General features: G+C 44.4%; 1 protein-coding gene across 4 annotated transcripts in view; it reads right to left on the minus strand.

Moving 5' to 3' along the window:
- The window catches only part of syt19 (synaptotagmin XIX), a 74,187-nt gene that overhangs the window by 36,164 nt on the left and 14,475 nt on the right, over positions 1 to 23,548 (minus strand). The window contains exons 2-6 of one of the 4 annotated variants that reach the window (XM_068046407.1): positions 10,807 to 10,886; positions 7,839 to 8,346; positions 5,291 to 5,478; positions 3,655 to 3,794; positions 3,145 to 3,291 (exon numbers count right to left, since the gene is read on the minus strand). In XM_068046407.1, coding sequence (XP_067902508.1) covers positions 3,145 to 3,291; positions 3,655 to 3,794; positions 5,291 to 5,465 — 462 coding nt within the window. In that variant the 5' untranslated portion in view covers positions 5,466 to 5,478; positions 7,839 to 8,346; positions 10,807 to 10,886. Of the gene's footprint in view, positions 1 to 3,144; positions 3,541 to 3,654; positions 3,795 to 5,290; positions 5,479 to 7,838; positions 8,347 to 10,806; positions 10,887 to 23,548 lie in introns of all 4 variants that reach the window. The other 3 variants (XM_068046404.1, XM_068046405.1, XM_068046406.1) reach the window with 3 other exon arrangements.

Below are 23,548 nucleotides of genomic sequence, written 5' to 3' on the forward strand. Positions count from 1 at the left end.
TCACCAGTTGCAGATCTGACCCAACCGCCTCCGTCCAGCTCCAGCACTCGCACTGCAGATGCTCCAGTCACAGCCCCGCTGGACACACACGTGACCCGCAATGGACCAATGGTTTCCTCAAAGCTTTATGCGAGCTTCTCAAAGTCCGTCAACGAGCTACCAGTAGCTTCCGATCGACATGTTGGCGATCCCTGCTTCAGATCATACACACAGTGTGGAATGGTGGATATTGAGATATTGGGCTGAATTTTACGCTGCCCCAGTGGGTCAGATGGTGGTGTGGGGGCGGTGTAAAATTGAGTGGGAAGCTCCGGGAGGCCTACCCACCCCGCTTCCGCCTCCAGCCAAGTTTACGGCATCAGGCGGGGAGTGGGAAATGGACCGCCCGCCTGCCTGCCTGAGGCCAATCAAAGCCCTTAAGTGGCCACATAACGGCCACTTAAGGGCCCTCGCCTGCCTCCATGGGTATTTTACCCATGGCAAGCGGGCGTGCTGGGGATGTGAAAGGCCGCTCAGCAATAGCTGCCAGCCTTTCTGCGCCCCGGGGCGGGGGGGGATTGGCAGTCAGGCACAGGGTACCCGATTGAGGGCCGCCCCCGCTTCCCAACCCACCCCCGGGACCCAAGATTCCCCCCTCCCCCCAAACGACCACTCCAGCCTCACCAAGGAAGGACCAATCCCCCTGGTGAGGCAACCCCAACTTACCTTCCCTCCTGGATCCATGGTGTCGGCTGGGCTGCAGTCCCAGCAGTGGCTACTGTTCCCCGTGGCGCTGCTGGAACTATGAGCTGCTGGCCCGCTGATTGGCTGGCAGCTCACTGAGGCGGAACTTCCTCCCTCAAGTGGGTGGATGTCCCGCCTTGGGACAATTAAAGCCCGGGGACCGGTAAAATGCGGGACGGATCCCCGGGCTAGGCGGAAGCAGTTTTGCCACCTACTTTCACGTCGGTGGCGAATTCCCATCCGCCTAAGGTAAAATCCAGCCCATTGAGTCCAGTGTTACAGGGAGTGAGCAAGTGCAATGTTGTGCCCTAGATGATTGAGTGTTGTTGCACCTGTGCCTATCCTCTATGGCGAGTATTCCAGCAAACCCCTGCCCTGAGTTTTGCAGAAATTGATCGGCTTTTAGGGGGCAGGGAGTTAACACTGCAAAGTGTTGCAAAGTGTCCAATCTCTGTCATGCTCATGTAACCACAGTGTTGTTTCTGGCTTGTCCGCTAAAGCTTCTGGTCAATGGTAACTCCCACGATGTTGAAGGTGGAGGACTTAGTGATGATGGTGCCATTGAAGATCAGGGAAAATGGCTGGCCTTTCTATTGCTTGAAATGGTCATTACCTAACACTCCTGTGAATTTTACCTGCCATTTGTCAACCCTCGTCAGGTCATGGATCATTATTGGAGGATTATAATTGGAGCTGAACAACAAACAGTCCCAGTCCTGAGCTTGTGATAGAGGGATGGTCATGGTTGAAGCAGCTAAAGATGGCTGGCCAAAGATTCTTTGCTGTGGAACTCATGCAGTGGTCTTCTGGGGCTGCGATGTTTGGCCTCCAACAACCACAATCATCTTGCCTTGTGTCACGAATCACTTAAACCACTGGAGGGTGTGACCATCATTGAATCCTCAGTTTTACTAGTGCCAAACTCCTTAGTCCCAAATTCGGTCAAAATGCTACCTTGATGTTAGGGATAGATACTCTCACCTCTCCTACATGGTTATCTCTTCACGCTTTATTAAGTTGCCTAGCAAGCCATTTGGTTCTAAATAATCACTACAAAATTCAAAAATAAGGAATAACCTGTTCTTTTAGATGGAATTAAACTGCAACTTTACATGATCATGGCCATCCAATTTGGCATACATTTGGTTCAGGGAATGTTTTTTTTTACATTTTCCTTCTCTTCCCCAGTTTATAATTTCCTTGTATCACAAACCATCTCTGTGTGAGAAGGCAGGCTTTTCCGTTTCACTTGCAGACCTCACAAACTTCATAGTGAACATGCTGATTCTAATTGCTTAGGGATTAACATTTTGACTGTTACCAAATTAAAGTTACAGTCGGACAATCTTAGGAGAGGACCATCTTAAGAGGCTGTAAGTGAAGGTCACTGGAAGAAGTGATGTTGCGTCACACATGACCAGGGAGAGTAAGATGTGTGTAGATGTGCTCGTGCAATAATTGTGTGTGTGTATATATATATATATATATATATATATATATATATAGTTAAGTTATAATAAAAACCCACATCTTCTTTGGATATTACTTGCAGTCCTGTGAATCTTACAATAGTTTACATACCAAAGGAACAATTAATATTACAAGGGTAGCAGTTTGTCTGAGTTAAAGTATGACTGATCCAGTTAAAGGTTAATATTACTCTGCATTAAGGGTTTAGCTCAAGTCAGCACTAACAGCAATCAAGCTGATCTATTTGTTATCTTGAAATCACAACAACAATAAGCAGAAGTAAACGCCACATCAATTCCTTGGTACATAAATATGTTACATTAACAAACCTAGCCAAGTGGCTTGAATTAAAGACAATGGTTTTGTTACAAAGTAGTTGAAGGAGAGACAAGACAGTTGATTATTTGTCTGGAAAAGCTGAAGCATTGTAATTACAATATGTGGCCTTCAATTTAATAGTGAATTTGATTCGCTTATATAATATCTAACATTTATAGAGCTTGTTTTAGTGTTTGTGCTATACTTAATGAAGCTCTGAAAGAATGTTGCTGGCAAAAAGTTGTTACAGATAAAGAAGTACAGATAAAAAAGCACTATAACTTCACAATGATTCAAAGTTCAAAACTATAACACTTGTCATACAAGGAACAGAAGAATTCAGAACCAAATGAGGTCTATCGCTGTGCTCATTCATACACAGGATCTCTCCTCTGGTAAATGATACACAGCGATAAACCATTCAGTCTATGATTGTCACACAAAGCAAGAGCCTGACAACAGGAAGAGGACAATGGACAGACAGCAGCAATGAGAGAGCTGCACGCACTATGGCCAAGATATAACAACAGTTAACCTGAATGCCAAACCCAGTAGATTATTGACATTGGCATAAAAAAGAAATCTTTGAATAAACATAAAAAGGCAGCAGGATTTAAAATTTTAAAAATGTACCTCAAGTTTTAAAGTAGCCTTCCTGCAGGTATTCTTTTCAATAGAACAAGTAAACTGGTCTCCGAAAGAAGGATTTCTCGTGTTCTTCACAATCTTTGTATCCCATTGGTGAAGGATGTGTTGGTATCGAGGTGAACTGGTAAACAGCTTTATTCGAATGAAAGAGTCAGCACGCTGATTGAAGTGTCGAGCAGGAAGATTAGATGCCTCTGAAACTGTCAGTTGTAATTTTGTTTGTTTTTTATCATATGATAGAGAAAATTTCAAATTTCCTGTAACCTCAACCTTTGAGTCAATGACAAGATCGTCGTTTGATTGAACCAGCTTAAAATTATCAGGGTCACTACTTTGAAGATAAAGGCTTAGCTTTTGTATACTCTCTTGGAGCTTGTATACCTTAAAAAAGACACATATGCACAAACTACATTGTAAGAATACATTAATCAATGTGTAACTTAATTTTTTCAACTTGTCAAGTAAAATATATTAACAATCCAGGAATTCACTTGCCTTGTAATCTTGTTTTTTCACATCTGAATGCTCATCTTCATCAGACATGCCCAGAAAGTCTGTAGAGTTGCTGCGTGTTGATAAGTTGCTTTTTTCTGTATATTGTTTCTTGGGATCAGACCCACCCACAGCCTTCTTTGCTACAAACACAATATTAGTTGAAAGTTACACAGGAAATCTATATTAATGGAATGATTAAAAGCAGGTGCTCACTATGTGGGAAACCACAGCCCCAAACCTGGGTCCCATTGTTCCCTGGTGCATCATGTTGGAGGGTTTTTGAGAGTTTCCCAGAAGACAGTTCACTCACAAGCACTGTTTTGTTTTACATTATTATGTGAATAACAATAACAGTTGGTAGCCTTTCAATGCCTTTGTGCAATGTTCAGTAGCATGTATAGAAGGATATTGCTTTCCTTGATAATATTACTGGAAGTACAGCAAATGTCCCTATCTAGTCTTTATATCATATGTTTGGATATACAAAACCTAAAATTTATTTGTGTTATGTTACAACATATTTCATAGGTTCGCATGATAGATTTGGAGAGGAAAACCTTTTGACCCATCCAACTGCAAAGAACTCACAGAAGCCTATCATGGCTGTTACTTAAATGATTCCAGAGATTTTGTTTCCACTACATTCTGTGTGTTTATAACTGCAAGGAGAATTTCCTAGCATCAATTATAAATTTGGGTTCTGCTATTCTAAATTTTGTCCTACTGGCATGGTCTATTTGAACTGGTGTTTCAGATTTAACTTTTTCCCAATATTCACTCTCTTGTGCAGCTGTATAAGCTGCTGTCTCAATCATTTCCTTTGGTCCTGAAAGTACTGAGTTTCTCCAACCTTTCCTCATACCTCAGCCCTCTGATGCTTGCGTGTAAACCCAGAGGTTAGGTAATTAAAGAGCCAGGGATCAAGCCTGGAAGTGACTAAAAAAGATATGTTTGTGGGGCAAGGAAGAGCAAGAGTGCTCATCTGAGTCCCATAAGAAAAGTTCATTCCTCCCTGCCAGCAGTGGCCCCTCACAAAATTATCCTTTATCTTCTAACTATTAAACTCCACAAAATAACAAAATAATAGTACAACGGTTCTGCAGGTCAGGGAAAAAAATCCCGACCTGAACCCGACAGAACCACATTGGACCTGGGCCCGACCCGGACCGAATCCCTCCATTTTTTCCCGCGCCCAACCCGAGCCCGACCTGACCTGAGCCCGACCCAAGCACCGGAATGTTCCCTTTACTTACTTTGCAACTCCCAATCTGCAGGAAGCTGCAGCATGAGTGCGATGACGTCATTGAGACGCTCACTCGCTCACTGCGCAGACTCAGAGTTTCCCTCCTTGACGTCCCGGACTCCCAGCTCAGGTAGGCTTTTCAACTTTTGACACTTACCAGCAGAGAAAAATGCAATACTTTGTGTGTCCAAACCAGACCCAGCCCGACCTGGACCAGGCCTGACCCGACCTGAGGCCGAAAGCCGGACCCAGAAGAGCAACCCGACCCAACCCAAACCCGACACATGTCATCGGGTCCTGTCGGGTTTGGGTCGGACAGCAGGCCTTTAACCTGAGGTGCTATGCATTGAATAATCTCAGATGTTTTATTTCTAGAATTTACCCAGGACCCACCTTTGGTTTTCTTTGTTTTTCTGTGTTTGCAGTAAAGGCAGATCTGCCACCCTAGAATTATCATGGATACCAAGAGAAAAAGACCTGCTGCACCCAACAGACCAATTTTCATTGTGTAACCCAGATGAATGTTCAGATTTTGAATAACAGCCAGGAATTTGCTGGTATTACCCATGTTCCGCCTGTGCCTGAAAGATAAAGAAAGTTATGTAAAAAGAAGACTTCAGTGAATGCAGCTGGTAGGTTCCCCTAATAGGTTTCTAAGATACACAGAAAAATACTGGACAATCAATTTAAAACACTTGCGAATAATATGTCCAGGAACATGAAAGTTGAGCATTTTTTAAAAATTAATTCACAGGGTGTGGGCACTGTTTGCAAGGCCAGCATTTATTGCACATAACTGAGTGACTTGCTAGGCCATTTCAGATGGTAGTTAAGAATCAACCACATTGCTGTCTGGAGTATCATATAGGCCAGATCAGGTAAGCACAGCAGATTTCCTTCCCTGAAAGACATTGGTGAACTAGATGGGTTTTTAACCACAATCCAGTAGCTTCATGGTCACTTTTACTGATAGAAGTTTTTTAATTCCAGATTTATTTATTAAATGAATTTAAATTCTCCCCCAGCTGCTATGGTGGGATTTGAACTCGTGTCTCCAGATTATTAGGTCTTTGGATTATTAGCCCAGGTCTCTGGATTACTAGCCCAGTAACATATGCACTATCCTACTATTGCCTAATTTGTGAGCTTTGTAGTCCCATGGAGTGAATGATTTTGGCTGCAGGCCACTTTGCAGCATATGGCACAATTCAGTCACATTGGGTAGGGACAGGGGGCATTAGGCTTCACTGCCTTCCCTTGGGTGCAGGGCATCATCCATTGCACCCATGTGGCCATCAATGCACCCAGTGATTGGCCAGTCAGATTCATCAACAGGAAGGGCTTCTACTCACTCAACATTCAACTGGTCTGTGACCACAACAAGGGCTTTCAACATGTGTGTGCTCGCGCTGTCTCAGATCTTCTCTCCAACCCCCAAAGGGCCTGGATGGATCCTAGGGGACAAGGGATATCCCTTGAAGACATGGCGACTCACCCCTCTATGGGAGCCCCAGACAGAGGCACAGAGACAATACAACCAATGCCACCTGCTCACTAGGACAACCATTGAGCAGGCTTTCCAGCTTCTAAAGTTGTAATGCCAGTGCCTGGACCAATCGGTGGCGCCCTCCAATACCATACTGCAAGAGTCTCTGCCATTGTGGTAGCCTGCTGCGCACTCCATAACATGGCCCTCCAGAGAGGTGTGGACCTTGAAGATGGTGAGGCCCTGGAACCAGATATCTCATCAGTGCAAGAGGAGGAGCAGGAGGTGAGAGAGGAGAAGGAAGTGGTGGTGGAGGGAGATGATATTGACCAGAGAGGTGCCCCTGCTGCATGATGAGGTGACCTCCCTCCTCTCCCTCATGGACCCCAACTTTAGATCCAGGTCATCCTCGATGAAGTGAGGGGCAGCCCTGCCCCGGTGCCAGTCCTCCGGCTCTCCTGTGACATCCCACTTCCCTCTGGTGCTTTGGAAGGTTTTGGCACAATCAGCAAATTTCTCTGATAGGACAACCAGAAGTGATGGGGGAGTCTAAATCAGTCCCCCACTTCATCTGACCCACCTCTTTTCCAGCCCTCACTCTCTCTAATTGGACCAGGGAACCCATCCCCATATCAATTATGGGCTCAGGCCCGTGAAAATCTTAACTTCAATAGGTTTCCCACTGGAAGCGGGTTCCTGATCCGAAAACAAACCTGGCTCCTGATTCCCATCTCCAAGGCGAAAATTCAGCCCATTGTCTCTTCCAAAGTGCAGCTTGTATTGTCAGCTGTGGCTCAGGTGGTAGCACTCTCACCTCTGAGTCACAAGTCCCATTCCGGGGCTTGAGCACAAAAATCAAAGCTGACACTCCAGGGCAGTACTGAGGGAGTGCTGCACTGTCAGAGTTGCCATCCTTTGGATGAGACATTAAACCAAGGCCCCAACTGCCTGCAAGGGGGGATGCAAAAGATCCCATGGCACTATTTTGAAGAAGAGCAGATGATTATCCCTAGTGCCCAGGCCAATATTTATCCCTCAATTAACATAACAAAAACAGATCTGGTTATTATGACATTGCTGTTAGTGGGAGTTTGCTGTCCACAAATTACCTGCTATGTTTCCTGCATTACAACAGTGAATACACTTTGTTACCATCAAGGTGGGAGGAGTGTACTGTCTTTCTTTGGTTCCACAGGTCACAACACATAGTTAAACGTGTACCCAGTTACCAATGCGGCCAATTATATACTCTCTATTTTAGTTTCAGAATAAAATCCACCAACCAGGTTTCTTTAATAAACAACAAAAGTATTAATTTATGATAAAACAAGACTTAGTCAATGAAGATGCAAAGCTTTACCAAACAGTTTGAAATATGATAGTAAATATATATCTTCCCTTCTAAGTATCCAACACACACACACAGGAAGAATAAAGAAGCTTTGGCCAAAGTACCTGTTAATTCTTGAAGAAAAAGGATAGGATATGTTATGTTCCAGGTGGCATTCAGTCTGGCATCTGTGACATGTAGACAGGTCACTGGAATCTTTTCAGTAGCAGTTCATTCAGGAGATGTCGAGAGGAAGTCTTCCAGAAGCTGCTCAGGAGAAATGCTGCTTCGGTTTCTCTATTTCTTATACTTGAGTCTTAGGGTTTCTCAAAGAGGTGGAGAAAAGATGAACTGGTTTTCTCTTTTAGCAGGCTGACCTCCAAACTGACTCAAAACAGTATTCAAAAATGAAACCCACTCTTGAGCACCATAAATCTTGACATGTCACTTCTTTTGTAAACAACTCCCATTGTTAGAAGGCACTTGTTGTTTACTTAGCTGAAGACATGTGACATCTAGTAAATGTTGTTTTTAAACAGAGTCCTTCCAGTGACCCTTTAAAAAAAGTCCATCATCTATGGAATCACTTCAGTCCTCCAATGAATCCATCTCCACAATTCTAAAACACGAGTCCTCAAAAAATATTTTAAAATGTTAGCACTTTCATAACACCTCCATCCTTGGAGGAATAAAACACCATTTTTACATGTGTTTCATTACAAAGTGTGGAAAAAGCAGAAGATGAAAAATATTAAAACACTTTTAAACACTCATTCTCATGCACTGTTTACCTGTAACTAATACAGTTATGCCCTGTACCATCATTGTACTCAGATAATTCAAAGAAAGGTTAAATTCTAGACAAAGCATCAGCAATTACATTATTTTTCCCCACAATGTGGATAATCTTTAGGTGATAGGGCTGCAATAGTAAACTCCATTGAAATAGTCTGACATTCTGGTTTTTGAATTTTGCCACAAAGGGTAAGGGGTTGTGATCAATATAAAGCATCTCTGTAGCCGTGGAGAACATAGACTTCAAAATGCTTAAGAACTAGTAATAAGCCCAGGGTTTCTGTTTCTACTATTGAGTATGTTGGTGTGGATTTAGCTTTCTGGAAAAGTATCTGACTGGCCTTTCTATGCCTGATTCATCGGCCACAATTTTACGGCCCCAAATGAGTGGGATGGTGGCGGGGGAGGACATAAAATTGAGTGGGATGTAGGGGTGGGCTATTGTTGGTGCCCTGCCGTCCCCGCTGCAATTTTATGCTGGGCAGCGGCGATGAGAAACAGCCCACCCGTCCCTGGCCAATCAAGATCCTTAAGTGGCCAATTAACTAGAACTATGGGCCTCCTCCCACCGCTGCGGGTATTTTACCCTTGGCAGCTGTACAGCATAAGCCTCAAGAACCCCACCTGGTAAAACCAGGCAGCCTTCTTGCAGGCTGAGGAGTGGCCCTCCTGATCGGGCACCCTGTGCCCCAGGGACATCCACCCCCGAAGCTCCAACCAGCCCCAATGCACAACACTCACCCCGCCCCCCAACCCACCAGCCCCCTTGCGTCACAGGAGCCTGGCCAATTGTCCCTGGCAATGTTCTAAAAACTAACCTGTCTTCTGGGGCCGTCCTTCACCTTGCTTGCGATGGCTGGGTGTAATCCCAGCAGTGGCCACCCCTCCCAGTGGCCCAGGTAGGACTAAGAGCTGCGGTCCGCTGATTGGCTGGCAGCTCCATTAGGTGGGACTTTCACCTCCTTGAGGCAGGAAGTCCCGCCTAAATCCAATTAAGGGCCTGGGGAGCGAAAAATCCTGGCTTGGCTCCCCAGGTCCGGCAGAGGCAGGCTCGTCACTGACATTTTGGCCAGTGGGTGGGGCATCCTGCCCAACGAAAAATTCCGCCATCATCTTATAACAAGACTGCACCGACCCCTAGGTCATGAGCATCAATTGCTACCTTGAAGGGCTTAGTGAAATTTGAAGCAGCCAACACTGGTTCAGTGATCAAAATAGCTTTCAGCTTTTCAAAAGATGTTTGGCATTCTCCTGACCACACTATCTTGGCTTTCATTTTTTGTAGCAAATCTGTCAGTGGAGCAGCTATAGTGCTAAATTTGGTGCAAGCTTGTGGTAGAAACCACATATCCCCAAAAACCTCATGATTTCTCATTTAGTTTTAGGGGCAGGGAGCTCCATCAATGCTTGTACTTTTGCTGTTCTTGGCAACACTTGTTCTTGCCCTACTATATGCCCGAGGTAGGTTACCTGCACTTTTGCAAATTCACTTTTGGCAGGGTATATCACCAAATTAGCTGACTTAATTTTCTAATTAGAGCTTTTAGTTATTCCAATTGGTGCTTCCAAGTGTCACTGTATACCAACACATCATCAAGGTAAATCACACAGTTAGGAACACTGGCTACCACTTGGTTCATTAGTCTCTGAAAAGTTGCTGGGGCACATTTTAGCCTGAATGGCATCGCTCGGCATTGGAAAAGACCATCTGGTGTGATAAAGGCTGATATTTCTTTAGCTCAGGGTATTAAAGGAACTTGCCAGTATTCCTTTAACAAATCTATTTTGGTAAGAAACTTGGCATTGCCGACTCTATCAATACAGTCTTCCAAGCGAGGAATTGGGTGGGAGTCTGTCTTTGTTACTGCATTACCCTTTCTGTAATCTATACCAAATTTAGTTGAACCATCAGGTTTAGGCATCAACACCACTGGGGAACTCCAGATGCTTTGACTGGGTTCAAGTAGGTGATTTTCCAACATGTATTGGAGTTCTGCTTTCACCTGGGCATGTTCCTCTGGACTTAAACGATAAGGATGCTGTTTTATAGGAAAGGATTCTCCTACATCCACATCATGTATGGCTAAGGTTGTATATTCTGGTTTATGCCATGAGTAGCCTTGTTAGGTCTTCTCATTGTTCTGCATCTAAATATGAAAGCATAGTGTCTAATCTCCCCAATAATTCAGTATTAGCAAACCGCATAGTAGGAGGTTCAATTTGAGAATTGTCTAGGCCTCCTTCTGCCTCATCCTCACTATCCCTTTCATCCTTCACTGTCCCTACTACTTGACATACCTGTGTTTGCTTATCCTCCTCCCGACGGTGATATTGTTTCAATATATTGATGTGACACAGCCGATTCTTTTTCCAGCGATCTAGGATGTTAATCAAATAATTTACTTTAACAATCCTTTTTATCACTCTGTTACAGCTACAAATATGGCATCTACCCAGGAATGTGGAAAATTGCCCAGGTATGTCCGATGCACAAAAAGCAGGACAAATCCACCCGGCCAATTACTGCCCTATCAGTCTGCACTTGATCATCAGCAAAGTGATGGAAGGGGTTGTTGACAGTGCTATCAAGCGGCACTTGCTCAGCAATAACCTGCTCACTGAAACTCAGTTTGGGTTCTGCCAGGGCCACTCAGTTCCTGACCTCATTACAGCCTTTATCCAAACATGGACAAAAGAGCTGAACTCCAGAGGTGAGATGAGAGTGACTGCCTTTGACATCAAGGCAGCATTTGACTGAGTATGGTTTCAAGGAGCCCTAGCAAAACTGGAGTCAATGGGAATCAGGGGGAAAACTCTCTGCTGGTTGGAGTCATACCTAGCACAAAGGAAGATGGTTGTGGTTGTTGGAGATCAATCATCTCAGTCCCAGGTCATCACTGCAGGAATTCCTCAGGATAGTGTCCTAGGCCCAACCATTTTCAGCTGCTTCATAAAAGACCTTCCCTCCACCATAAGGTCAGAATTGGGGATACTGAAGCCACCCATGTCCAGATGCAGCAAGACCTGGACCACATCGAGGCTTGAGCTGATAATTGGCAAGTAACATTCGCGCCACACAAGTGCCAGGCAATGACCATCTCAAACATAGAAACATAGAAAATAGGAGCAGGAGTAGGCCATTCGGCCCTTCGGGCCTGCTATGCCATTCAAAAAAGATCATGGCTGATTGTCTAATTCAGTACCCTGTTCCCGCTTCTCCCCATATCCCTTGATCCCTTTGGCATTAAGAAATATATCTATCTCCTTCTTGAATATATTTAATGAGTTGACCTCCACTGCCTTCTGCGGTAGAGAATTCCACAGGTTCACCACCCTCTGAGTGAAGAAACTTCTCCTCATCTCGGTTCTAAATGGCATACCCCATATCCTGAGACTGTGACCCCTGGCTCTGGACTCCCCAGCCATCGGGAACATCCTCCCTGCATCTAGCCTGTCTAGTCCTGTTAGAATTTTATAGGTTTCTACGAGATCCCCTCTCATTCTTCTAAACTCGAGTGAATATAGGCCTAGTCGACCCAATCTCTCCTCATACGTCAATCCTGCCATCCCAGGAATAAGCCTAGTAAATCTTCTTTGCACTCCCTCCATGGCAAGAACATCCTTCCTCAGATACGGAGACCAAAACTGCACACAATACTCCAAATGTGGTCTCACCAAGGCCTTGTATAACTGCAGTAAGACATCCTTGCTCCTGTATAGCTCTTGGGTTTAAAGGGATCAAAGGATATGGGGCGAAAGTGGGAACAGGTTACTGAGTTGGATGATCAGCCACGATCATAACGAATGGCGGAGCAGGCTCGAAGGGCCGAATGGCCTATTCCTGCTCCTATTTTCTATGTTTCTATGTATTCAAATCCTCTTGCAATGAAGGCCAGCATACCCTTCGCCTTCCTAACCTCTTGCTGCACCTGAATGCTTGCTTTCAGCGACTGGTGTACAAGGACACCCAGGTCTCGTTGAACCTCCCGATTTCCCAATCTATCATCATTCAGATAATAATGTGCCTTTGTGTTTTTACAACCAAAGTGGATAACCTCACATTTATCCAGGTTATACTGCATCTGCCATGCATTTGCCCACTGACCCAACTTGTTCAAATCACATTGAAGTCTCTTTGCATCCTCCTCACAGCTCACATTTCCCCCCAGCTTTGTGTTATCTGCAAACTTGGAAATGTTACATTTAGTTCCCTCACCCAAGTCATTAATATATATTGTGAATAGCTGGTGCCCAAGCACAGTCCGGCAGTACCCCACTAGTCACTGACTGCCACCTGGAAAAAGACCCGTTTATTCCTACTCTCTGTTTTCTGTCTGTCAACCAATTCTCAATCCATGCCAGTATATTACCCCCAATCCCACGTGCTTTTATTTTGCACACTAACTTCTTATGTGGGACCTTATCAAAAGCCTTCTGAAAATCCAAATGCACCACATCCACTGGTTCTCCCTTATCTATTCTACTAGTTACATCCTCAAAAAACTCCAGTAGATTTGTTAAGCATGATTTCCCTTTTGTAAACCCATGCTGGCTTTGTCCAATCCCGTTTATGCTTTTCAGGTGTACTGCTATCACATCCTTTATAATAGACTCTAGCATTTTCCCCACTACTGATGTAAGGCTAACTGGTCTGTAATTCCCTGTTTTATCTCTCCCTCCTTTTTTTAATAGTGGGGTTACATTTGCCACCCTCCAATCTGTAGGAACTGCTCCAGAGTCTATAGAATTTTGGAAGATGACCACCAATGCATCCACTATTTCCAGGGCCACTTCCTTTAGTACTCTGGGATGTAGATTATCAGGCCCTGGGGATTTGTCAGCCTTTAACCCCATTAATTTCCCTAGCACTATTTTTTTTATGAATACTGATTTCCTTCAGTTCCTCACTCTCATTAGACCCTTGGTTCCCTAATATTTCTGGGAGGTTATTTGTGTCCTCCTTTGTGAAGACAAAACCAATGTTATTTGTTTAATTGTTCTGCCATTTCTTTGTTCCCCATTATAATTTCCTCCGTTTCTGACTGTAAGGGACCTACATTTGTCTTCACTAATCTTTTTCTCTTCACATATTTATAGAAGCTTTTACAGTCAGTTTTTATGTTCCCTGCAAGTTTACTCTCATTATCTATTTTCCCCGGTTAATCAACCTCTGTATCCTCCTTTGCTGAATTCTAAACTGCTCCCAATCCTCAGATGCTTTTTCTGGCAATTTTATATGCCTCCTCTTTGGATCTAATACTATCCCTAATTTCTTTTGTAAACCACGATTGAACCACCTTTCTGGTTTTATTTTTGCGCCAGACAGGAATAATTGTTGTAATTCATGCACACGTCAACCCTTTTAGTAAAGTTCCCCAATCTACCATAGCCAACTCACGCCTCATACCATCGTAGTTTCCTTTATTTAGATTCAGGACCCTGGTTTCGGATTCAACTACTTCACTCTGTATTCTAATGAAGAATTTTATCATGTTATGGTCGCTCCTCCGCAAGGGACCCCGCACAACAAGATTGTTAATTAATCCTTTCTCATTGCACAATACCCAGTCTAGGATAACCTGTTCTCTAGTCTGTTCCTCGATGTATTGGTGTAAAAGACCGTCACATACACCCTCCAGGAAATCCTTCTCCACAGTATTATTGCTAATTTGGTTTGACCAATCCAAATGTAGATTAAAGTCACCCATGATTACAATTGTACCCTTATTACATGTGTCTCTAATTTCCTGTTTAATGTCATCCCTTACATCTCCACTACTGTTTGGGGGCCTATAGACAACCCCCACCAACGTTTTCTGCCCCTTGGTGTTTCTTAGCTCCACCCATACAGATTCCACATCATGATTTTCCGAGCCAATATCCTTCCTCACTATTGCATTGATTTCCTCCTTTAATAACAACGCTACCCCTCCTCCTTTCCCTTTTTGCCTGTCCTTCCTAAATATTGAATACCCCTGGATGTTCAGTTCCCATTCTTGGTCACCCTGCAGCTATGTCTCTGTAATCGCTACATATCATAACAGTTTATATCTATTTATGCTGTTAATTCATCTACCTTATTGCAAATGCTCCGTGCATTAAGACAGAATGCCTTTAGACTTGTCTTTTTAACATTGTTACTGGAAGCGTCCCTGATTTACCACATAGTGCAGGAGGAGCATATCACGGGTGTGAGATTTCCTGCCATGACTTACCTTTAGATTACTTAGTTACTCCCTTTAATTAAAAAATACTAATTACGCTAGGGACCTTGTTCTACTCCAAACACTACCCACTACAATCTAAAGTCCTTACCTTTACTTTTGGAGCTAATAGACTGCAGTAGTATAAATAGTAGAAAAAGTAGAAAAACTCACCTGAACCTACTTACCAATCAGCTGCTTCCCTGCGCCTGCGTCAATTTTTGAATCCTGACGCCACTTGGAATTCTGCCACCTGAAGGTCCCAAAGGTATGCCTCTCCTCAACTCTTCTCAGGTCTTGGCCTCTCTGCCTCTGAACATGAGAGAATCTAATCATCTCCCCTTGACGTTCAATGGCCATTGCTGAATCCCCACTATCAACATCCTAGGGGTTACCATTACCGGAAACTGAACTGGACCAGCCACATAAATGCTGTGGCTACAAGAGCAGGTCAGAGGCTGGGAATTCTGCGGCGAGTAACTCACCTCCTGACTCCCCAGTGCCTGTCCACCATCTACAAGTCAGGAGTGTGATGGAATACTCTCCATTTGCCTGGATGGGTGCAGCTCGAACAACACACAAGAAGCTCGACACCATCCAGGACAAAGCAGCCCGCTCGATTGGCACCCCATTCACCACCCTCAACATTCACTCCCTCCACCACAGACGCACCATGGCAGCATACCAGTGTACCCCCATATACAAGATGCACTGCAGCAATACATCAAGGCTCCTTCGACAGCACCTTTCTAACCCATGACCTCTAACACCTAGAAGGACAAGGGCAGCAGATCTTGGGAACACCACCATCTGCCAGTTCCCCTCCAAGCCACACACCATCCTGACTTGGAACTAGATCGCTGTTCTTTCACAGTCGCTGGGTCAAAATCCTGGAACTCCCTTCCTAACAGCATTCTGGGTGTACTGGAACCCTAAGCACTGCAGCCATTCAATAAGGCAGCTCACCACCACCTTCTCAAGGGAAATTAGGGATGGGCAACAAATGCTGGCCTAGCCAGTGATGCCCACATCCCACGAACAAATTAAAAAACACATGTAATGGGTTCTTTATGTTGTCTGATACAACATAAATGAGATGCATGGAGTCCAGTTATACTGAAGATCTCAAACAGGTTTATGAGTAGCTTATCTAATGTATGTACAGTACAGAGCAAACTATTTACAGAACCTTCGTCTGCGTGTTACAGTTGTAGGGTGACCCTGGCTTGTAGTTACATGACTACATCCTGCAACTTTTCTTATTTGCATATTGAGGTCTTAAAGGGACATCACTTTTAAGGCGATCATACAACAGAGCCGTGCAGTACTCTGCAGAGCATGTGTTGAGATTCATGGTTATCTGCTGCATGCTGCTCATCCTCATGAGGGCACAGCCCTTGCCACTAGCTATACATGGGAAGGCGGTGGTGTAGTGGTATTGTCACTGGATTAAGAACCCAGAAACCCAAGGTATTGCTCTGGGAACCTGGGTTTGACTCCCACTAAGACAGAAGGTGGAATTTGAATTCAATTAATAAATCTGGAATTGATAGCTAGTCTAATGATGGCCATGAAATTGTTGTTGTAAAAACCCATCTGGTTCACTAATTTCCTTAGGGAAGAAAATCCTTACCTGGTCTAGCCTACACGTGACTTCAGACCCACAGCAATGTGGTTGACTCCAAATTGGCCTAGCAAGCCACTCAGATTCAGGGATGGGCAATAAATGCTGGCAGAGCCAGTGATGCCTGTATCCCATGAATGAATAGAAAAAAAATACAGTGACCAGTTGAGGAAGGGAGGAGGCAACCAACACAGCCCATTTTTGGCCAGGCTGTCCATAGGTGACTCATCCAACAGTGATAGCAGTAAAAGTGACTCCCATTCACCAACTGTCCCACACCTTACGTTGCCTCTATTGCTGAGTGTCACAGTGTCCACTTGGCCATAAAACAAATTTATTAATCAAATTATGCCATATTTCATACAAATGTCAACTCATCACCCTTGTGTGTTCCCTCAGTGCCTGTCTTCTGTGTGCCTTTGCCTGTTCTAGTGCTCCTATGCAGTGCTATCCCTGTAGCTGCAGCATGGCTAGTGGAAGGCTGCTGACTTTCAGTGGAGGAGACTTCAAATGGTCTTGTTGGACAACCTCAAGCAGCTCTGAGCCTTTAAGGCTCAGCTTTGAACTGCACCATCTCAGCATGGGTGGCAGCAGTCTGGTATGGCTGATGGGCACTGGCAGAGGTGGGAGGACGAATGCCTATTTTTATTCTTTCATGGGATGTGGACATCACTGACAAGGCCAACATTTGCTGCCCACCCTAATTGCCCTTGAGAAGATGGTGGTGAGCTACCTTCTTGAACCGCTACAGTCCATTTGGTACGGGTACACCCACAGTGTTGTTAGGGAGGGAGTTCCAGGATTTTGATCCAGCGATAGTGAAGGAATGGCAATATAGTTCCAAGTCAGGATGGTGGGTGACTTGGAAGGGAACTTGCACAAGGTGGTGTCACTATGCATCTGCTGCTCTTGTCTTCTAGGTGGTAGAGGTTGCAGGTTTGGAAGGTGCTGTTGAAGGAGCCTTGATGAGTTGCTGCAGTGCATCTTGTAGATGGTACACACTGCTGCCACTGTGCATCAGTGGTGGAGGGAGTGAATGTTGAAGGTGGTGGATGGGGTGCCAATCAAGCAGGCTGCTTTGCCTTGGATGGTGTTGAGCTTCTTGAATGTTATTGGAGCTACAGTCCTCCAGGCAAGTGGATCTCATCCTGAGAGAAGACAGCCGGTTCATACTTGATGTAGCCACTGCAACTCCCTTGGAGCGGCACCTCAGCAATTCAAGTAATCTGTTGGAGAATACCCGGCAAGGTGCTTTGAGTGTTGGTATCTGCAGCCATGATGGCAGCAGTCTGAGCTTTCTCGGCAGCAAGGTGACCTTGCATGACTTCAGTCTGTGCTTCCACTGCAGACATTGGATGGCTTCTGCTTATGCTGCAATGGAAACTGAGACATTGGCCATCAGATTCTGTATCATGGTTGGGTCCACAAGTTGTTAATGGAGTTGGCCACCACTTCCAAGCTGGAAAGGATGGGCTCCACCGCACAAAGCCCTGTGCCAAGTTGGTGCCGGACTGCTCCATATTTCTTGACAATGATTTCTGCTAGGCCTGCCACTGCACCAAGCATTTCATTGTACATACCAATTAGCTGCCTTCTGTATGCTGTCCCATTGAAGTCCTCAGCTGAGTCCTCTGTAGTGGAACTCATGTGTTACCTTGCCCTCCGGTGAGCTGGAATCTGCACTACTCTTGTCCCCTTCCCTGGCTGCCAGCCATTCATACCTGGAGTCTCACCACATGCTGATCCAGCCTCCAAGCTATCCTCTAAAGCAGAAGCAGAATGGTGCTACCACCCAGTGGCTCCCCAGCAGCTATAAAGATCTCACATTGAGCATAATTTCAGTCTCTCATTTATTCAATTTAACAGAATCCCCGAGTTATCCTTGTCCGAAACTACACAGAGATAGAGAACCAATCCAAGGATAATTCCCTTTCAATTGGCAGCCTGTATGATTGGGTCTGGTGAACAAGGAAAGCAGATTAAACAAAAAGCAAAATACTGCGGATGCTGGAAATCTGAAACAAAAACAAGAAATGCTGGAATCACTCAGCAGGTCTTGCAGCATCTGTGGAAAGAGAAGCAGAGTTAACGTTTCGGGTCAGTGACCCTTCTTCGGAACTGACAAATATTAGAAAAGTCGCAGATTATAAGCAAGTGAGGTGGGGGTGGGGCAAGAGATAACAAAGGAGAAGGTGCAGATTGGACCAGGCCACATAGCTGACCAAAAGGTCACGGAGCAAAGGCAAACAATATGTTAATGGTGTGTTGAAAGACAAAGCATTAGTACAGATTAGGTGTGAATACACTGAATATTGAACAGCAGCAAGTGCAAACCTGAAAAAAAACCTGAAAAAAACAGTGGGTAAGCAAACTGAACAAACTAAGATGAAATGAAATAAATGCAAAAAAAGATTGTAAAAAATGTAAAAAAGAATGTAAAAAAAAAAGGAAGAAAAAATAACTAAAAATGAAAGTAAAATGGGGGGCTGTCATGCTCTGAAATTATTGAACTCAATGTTCAGTCCGGCAGGCTGTAGTGTGCCTAATCGGTAGATGAGATGCTGTTCCTCGAGCTTGCGTTGATGTTCACTGGAACACTGCAGCAATCCCAGGACAGAGATGTGAGCATGAGAGCAGGGGAGACTGTTGAAATGGCAAGAAACCGGAAGCTCAGGGTCCTGCTTGCGGACTGAGCAGAGATGTTCCGCAAAGCGGTCACCCAGTCTGCGCTTGGTCTCCTCAATGTAGAGGAGACTACATGAGCAGCGAATACAGTATACTACATTGAAAGAAGTACAAGTAAATCGCTGCTTCACCTGAAAGGAGTGTTTGGGGCCTGGGATAGTGAGGAGAGAGGAGGTAAATGGGCAGGTATTACACCTCCTGCGATTGCAGGGGAAGGTGTCCTGGGATGGGGACGAGGTGGTGGGGGTAATGGAGGAGTGGACCAGGGTGTCGCGGAGGGAACGATCCCTTCGGAATGCTGACAGGGGAAGGGAGGGGAAGATGCGACTGGTAGTGGCATCACGCTGGAGGTGGCGAAAATGGCGGAGGATGATCCTTTGGATATGGAGGCTGGTGGGATGAAAAGTGAAGACAAGGGGAACCCTGTCACGGTTCTGGGAGGGAGGGGAAGGGGTGAGGGTAGAGGTGCGGGGAATGGGTCGGACACGGTTGAGGGCCCTGTCAACCACAGTGGGGGGAAATCCTCAGTTGAGGAAAAAGGAGGTCATATCAGAAGCACCGTCATGGAAGGTAGCATCATCAGAGCAGATGCGTCGGAGACGGAGAAAGTGGGAGAATGGAATGGAGTCCTTACAGGAGGTAGGGTGTGAAGAAGTGTAGTCGAGGTAGCTGTGGGAGTCGGTGGGCTTATAATGGATATTGGTAGACAACCTATCCCCAGAGATGGAGACAGAGAAGTCGAGGAAGGGAAGGGAAGTGTCAGAGATGGACCATGTAAAGGTGAGAGAAGGGTGGAAATTGGAAGCAAAGTTGATAAAGCTTTCTACTTCTGGGCGGGAGCAGGAAACGGCACCGATACAGTCATCAATGTACCGGAAAAAGAGTTGGGGGAGGGGGCCTGAGTAGGACTGGAACAAAGAATGCTCGACATATCCCACAAAAAGACAGGCATAACTAGGACCCATGCGGGTACCCATAGCGACACCTTTTACTTGAAGGAAGTGCAGCAGATTAAACTGTCGCTCAGGTTTGTCCATTTATATTGTGTTTATCATCAGAACATAGGAACGGGAGTCAGCCATTTCGCCTCTCAAGACGGTTCCGCCAATCAATGAGATCATGGCTGATCTGCAACCTGACTCCACATGTCACACTGATACTTTTTGCCTCAACTGTAAGATCTCTGCAATAGAACACTGAGACTTACAGTTACCAGGTGATGAAAATCTCTTTCACACAACTGTTTGATCTTCTGAATATAAAGAAAAGCAGAACAAAAGCCTCTAATCCCAATGGCCCCTTAGAATCAATACTAAATGTAACGTGATACTTAGAACAGCTCCGCACAAAGAAAGGGAACATGTTGAGGGAGAGTAAAGAAACTCCTCAGATCCTTCTAGGAACGGAGACAATTAAAGACACCAACAGACTCATTTAGAGCTAGACACTGCAGAGCTGGAGAAGAATGGAGGAGGGGCAACTGAGAGATCAATATTCCAGTAAATCAGTGTCAAGAAACAAATACAGGGTCCAGATATGGTTTCCAAACTCCAACCCTGACAAACAGACTCTATTGACCTGACTGCAGAGAATTGAGGTGCTGTTGTCAAACCAAGGGTTATGGACCCCCAAATGTGTCCAAGCGTCTCACTGGGGTTTACCCAGCCTACTAGGGCCATTTCCCAGTACACAGCACTTGGATGCTTCTTAATAAAAAGCAAAATACTGCAGATGCTGGAGATCTGAAATAAAAACAAAAAATGCTGGAGATACTCAGCAGGTCTGGCAACAACTGTGGAGAGAGAAGCAGAGTTAACATTTCAGGTCAGTGACCTTTCATCATTCCCTATGTCAAAATCACTTTTCAAATGACTTCCAACACTTGATCCAGCCACAAGGTACCTCCTCTTTTACGAGAAGCAGGCTGACTTTAAGTAGTACAGGCTAGTTTTAACTCGATCTACCCTCTCATGAATTTTCACCCCCTGTGTGAACATGCAGCTGCTCAACAACACGCTTAGTGCTGGCTGAAAGATACAATTATTTAAATTAGCAGGCGGTGCGAAATCTCTGTGCTGCCTGCATCAGAAGCAACAGACATGGGGTGATTCCGCATCAATCCATGTGCCCGTCTTTGGGCCCTGTCCAATTTTGTGGCCTTGGCGTCCAGTTTACATTTTAGAAATTTCTACATAGCCAGCTGTTCTCCAGTCTAAGTCCAGATAGGAAGAAACTTAGGAAACATTTCAGAGCAGATGCCACCAGAGCCCACTGTTTGACATATTAATAACCTAATTGAGCCTGTTAAAGGTTTTAACTGTAGAATTTCTTTTCCATTGCATGCTGAGAATAGTAAGTACTTACTCCTAAAGTGTTCTGATTACCTTGACATCAATAATAGGAAGTAAACATACTGTAAAGGTTATTTTGTATTACACCTCTCCAGGGTGCCTGAATCATTGCATGATGAAATGTACAAGCCTTGGAGGAGAAGCTTTTAACTGTGACCTTTTCAAAAGTTAATTATTAAAAAAACCTTCTTGGATACATTTTAGACAAAGGATTTACTGTTTGAAGAGCTATCAGTTGTGGTAACTTCCCCTTTAATGCCACATTCATTTATTTCCCTTTAATGAAGTACATTGCATGACTGTATGCAGTTTAGGTCAAGATGATCTCAGCAGGTCCCAGTTCATGCAGAAGTGCTGTTAAAAGCCCTGTGTACTTCTGGGGACTCTTATGAAAGTGCTTCCATTTTTGAATTTTTTTGACGTCTTGTGTTAAAACTGTAAAGATTCCATGGATTTTGTTTTACCAAGTTCACGGAAAGGACACTTGAGATGTTGTTTAAAAGCAACCTGTGCTGGAAATCATGTACTTTAAGCTCAATAAGCAACAAAAACCTTGGTGACGTGGGGAAGATGTTGACAGAGAATCCACATGTCAAGGTTTATGGAGGTCAGGAAGTTGACTTGCTGTTTGGGGTTTGGATATTGTTTTCAGTTCTGTTGGGATGTGAACTGTTTTGAAGACAGTTGGTGTTTTGCCTCAAAAGGAAAAAGAAACCACCCAGCTCACCTCTTTCTCTACCTCTTTGAAGAAACTCTGCAAAGATCCAACGTGGTAGAGCTAAAATCCCTGGTGCTGCATCTCTCCTGAGAAGCTGGGAAAACCTGCCAGATTAATTCTCAATGCCGCCTGAAAAGAACTGCTTTAGAAATGATCCCAGTGACCCGTCTCCATATACCTGGTCACCAGACCAAAAGGGACAACTGACAGCCTTCCATATCTTCTCTTTTCTTCAAGAATTAGCAAGTATTTGGCCAAAGTATTCTTTTTCTTTTGTTTGTTTTTGTAGCAGACCTTTGCAGAGAGAATTTCTGTATTTTTTTCAGTGTGTGTGTGAGTGTGTGTATGGGGAATTTTAAAAGAGAACTTACATTATTTCAATCTGTGTGTTAATGCTTTGCTTCTTTACTGGATAAGTCTTGTTTTATAATAAACTGATAATTTTGTTGTTTATTAAAGAAACCTGGTTGCTGTATTTTATTCTGTGATAAAGAGTAGAGTAAATGATTGACTGCATCGGTAACTAGATAAACATTTAAATATATGATGTGACCTGTGGAGAAGTGGAACTAGAAAAGACGGTGCACTCCTCCCACTTTGGTCATAACATGACCATATCCTGATTTGCACATCGTCTTTAAGCAATCTGCAGCACTCCACCTGCCCTCTCCCACACCTATCCCATGTAAAAATATAAGAAAGCATATAATGTGAAAAATAGTTTAACTTTCTTTTTATTTCTTTCATGATTACGACTACACGTACTTAGAAAATTATGACACTGGCAAATTTATTTGTTTACAAGGTGTGAGTGACGGGGCAAGACCGCATTTATTGCCCATTCCTAATTGCCTGATGATGGACCTTCTTCTTGAACTGTTGAAATCTTTGTTGTCTTCGTGATGTGGTGTTAAGTAGGGAATTCTACCGAATGACAATGAGCATATGGGAATGTGAGTTCAAGTTAGGATGGTGTGGAGGGGAGCTTGTCAGAGATGGTATTTCAATGTTTAGCTATTGTAGTCCTTGGTGGTAGAAGTCATGCGGCTGGAAGATGCAGTTGATAATGTGTCCTGCAGCCACAGTACGCTGGTGGTGGAAGGCCAGGATACTGAATCCAGTGGCAGGGAAGTCAGGTAAGACACTTGTCACAGAATGCCCAGACTCTGCCTTACTTTGTAGTGACAGTGTTGATATTCTTGCTCCAGTTAAGCTTCTAGTCACCGGTGATCCCCAAGTTGTTGATGGTGAGGGACTCAGCATGGCAGTGCTATTGAAGATTGGGGATTTCACTTATTGGAGTTGCTCATTACCTGTGGTATGAATCTTACCTGCAGCAGCGATTTTGCTAAGTGCATTTACCTACTAAGACACGAGCGCCAGAAATTTCTGTGGGAGTTCTCCCAATATCCTGCTATAACTTTGGATTAGGTTGGCAGAACCAATCGAGAAACTGATA

The sequence above is a fragment of the Heterodontus francisci genome, chromosome 14 (assembly GCF_036365525.1).
Source record: "Heterodontus francisci isolate sHetFra1 chromosome 14, sHetFra1.hap1, whole genome shotgun sequence".
Lineage (NCBI taxonomy): Eukaryota > Metazoa > Chordata > Chondrichthyes > Heterodontiformes > Heterodontidae > Heterodontus > Heterodontus francisci.